The sequence below is a fragment of the Python bivittatus genome, unplaced genomic scaffold (genome assembly GCF_059951505.1).
Source record: "Python bivittatus isolate LINGU-HERP-01145 unplaced genomic scaffold, Pbiv_v1 ctg000480_np1212, whole genome shotgun sequence".
In the NCBI taxonomy this organism is placed as follows: Eukaryota; Metazoa; Chordata; class Lepidosauria; order Squamata; family Pythonidae; genus Python; species Python bivittatus.
In genome coordinates this window covers 70,011,613-70,014,165 of record NW_028277075.1, presented here as the reverse complement: position 1 = coordinate 70,014,165, position 2,553 = coordinate 70,011,613, and the positions used below count along the sequence as shown (strand labels likewise).

Here is a 2,553-nt window from a genome sequence, read left to right as displayed (position 1 = left end):
GGTACTGATTGAAAAATGGCTTTATAGCACACAAGATGGAATGCAGTGATGTGTCTCTGAAGCCCAGCAATGGGGGAAGCCCTCTGGCTTAGGGTGCAGAACATGGACTTTGTATTCCCTTGAGGCCAAGCTGCTGCCCTCATCTTCCCGCCCTTAGTCGATTCTCTCCTTTCTCCACCTCCTCAGGATCGCTCATCTGTTTCAGCCCCTTGCGCTCTTCCCACGGGCAGGGTTAGAATTGCTTCACTAAGGGAAGCCCTTCCTCAGCAGAGTTGGGGGCCAGGCACAGAGGCAGAGGTCCTATTACAGTCCAAAACACAGTCCCCTCCCTGCCCCTCTCCAGCTGCTTTCTTGTTTACACTCTGAGCCATTTAACTCTTTCTGCAAACATGCAGAATTTCAGTCCCCCATTCACTGATCTCCTGTAGCATTTCTTTACATGAGAATTGTTGCCTATACTCACCACAAAAACTCAGTTGGATGAGGTCAGTCAGGTACTGCCACATGAAGAGACTTCCCTTTGGATAGTTTCGGCAAAAAAACATGGAGTACATCTAATTGAAACATGCATCCTGTACATATTTATGGAATGTTCAAAAGCTAGAACCAAAATCAGTTTGGGGCAAAATTAGCAACAGCCTATCAAATATGTCAGAGGGTTTTCAAGATATGCTTCAAAATTGTAGCATGAATCCTCTATTCTGGGGCTGAAAACTCCCAAATTCTGACTTCTGTTTCCTCTGTAAACAGGTTATGCTAATGAAAATGATGGAAGTGGAAGGCAATCAGACATTAGTTACTGATTTTGTCTTGGTTGGGTTTACAACAGACCCATTTCTACAGATAATCTTCTTTGTGGTGTTCTTGGCCTTCTACACCCTAACACTGACTGGGAACCTGGGCCTCATAGCACTGATCTACCTAGACTCCCGCTTGCACACACCCATGTACTTCTTTGTGGGCAACCTTTCCTTTCTAGATGTCTGGTACTCCTCAGTCTACACTCCACGGATATTGTCTGACTGTGTCTCCAAGAACAACCACATGTCCCTTGCTGGTTGCGTAGCCCAGTTCTTCTTCTCTGCTGGATTAACCTTCAGTGAATGCTTCCTACTGGCTTTCATGGCCTATGACCGCTTTGTGGCCATCTGCAACCCACTCCTTTACACCACTGCCATGCCAAAGAAGCTCTGTGTCCAGCTGGTGCTAGGAGCTTATGTAGCAGGCTTTGCTAATTCCATTGTACACACTGGAAACACCTTCCGTCTACGTTTCTGTGGTAGTAATGTTATCAACCACTACTTTTGCGATGTGCTACCACTTGTGAAGATGGCCTGTGATGACACACGAGTGCATGAAATCATCTTGAAAGCTACTATTGGTTGTAATTTGGTAGTAACCACAGCTGTCATTGTGAGTTCCTACATTGGGATTGTGGCAGCTATAGTTCGCATCCATTCAGCTGCAGGGAGACGCAAAGCCTTCTTCACTTGTTCGGCTCACCTGGTTTCAGTCACCCTCTTTTATGGCTCCATTCTCATCATGTACTCCAAGTCCGACTCTCAGCACACTCCCAGTTGGGACAAGGCAAATGCATTGTTCTATACAGTAGTTAACCCTTTGGTCAACCCTTTGATTTACAGCTTACGCAACAAAGATGTGAAGGCAGCCTTCAAGAACATCTGGGGGAGATTTCTAGCACACAAATAAATGGCATTGGTGCTGTCTTGCTCCAGATTGGATTACCAATGATGAAATGAACCCCCTGCCTCCCTGCCTGCCTTCCTTCCTTCATAAGAAACAGTGGAGAGAGGCAACATGTCCTGTTCTCAAAACCTCCACACTCACTTCTCTTAAAGGGTAATTGTTTCCCATACATGCATCTTTTCACAGCTCTTCCTATCTAGTAGCATCCTCAAAGTTATGGTACAGAAGCAGGGGAATAGAATTGAAAGGAGTAGGCAAAAGCAGAATGAAATCACTGGACAATCAGAAACAAGAAAAATTGTGTGTGGATAAGACAAATATGTGTAATTTTCTCCCAATCTCTACCCCCAATCTGAAAACTAGCTTAGGGCCCTTCTCACAAGCATGTCCACATGCTCATTCCTCCCCTCCTTGAATTGGAAGAACTGTATTCCAGCCTAAATTTCATTGCTTCCACACCTGATTCCTATCCTGCTTCAGCAATCTGATCAGCAAGTCCTTCCAGGTTTCACATGGGATAATTTAAGAGCAGCCATTGGTGGATTCCCCCAGCTTAATTTCCTCTTCCTGCAAGTGCCATTGGCTGGCAGGAAAGACAATCACTAATCACTTTCTTTAAGCAAAGGTTGGTTGGGGTTCATTTACTGTAGGTAGTTACCTGCATATAGTGTTTAGCTACTCATCAAGTTACCAGAGTGACAGGTTAGAGCCATACTGTACCCAGTGCTGTAATCTGAAATCTGAAATCTTCCAAGGGCAGAAAAGGGGAGAAGTTACAGGCAGCTCCTTCCTCTCCCCAGAGCCCAAGCGAGAGAGGCACGTACCATAAGCACACACACTTCCATG

General features: G+C 45.5%; 1 protein-coding gene across 1 annotated transcript; it reads left to right on the top strand.

Moving 5' to 3' along the window:
• The first annotated feature begins 759 nt into the window (after positions 1-759).
• On the top strand, positions 760-1,710 carry LOC103050102 (olfactory receptor 9G4-like). Its single transcript, XM_007443040.2, has one exon. It carries the CDS (start codon positions 760-762, stop codon positions 1,708-1,710), a length of 951 nt encoding a protein of 316 aa, XP_007443102.2.
• The last annotated feature ends 843 nt before the right edge of the window (positions 1,711-2,553 follow it).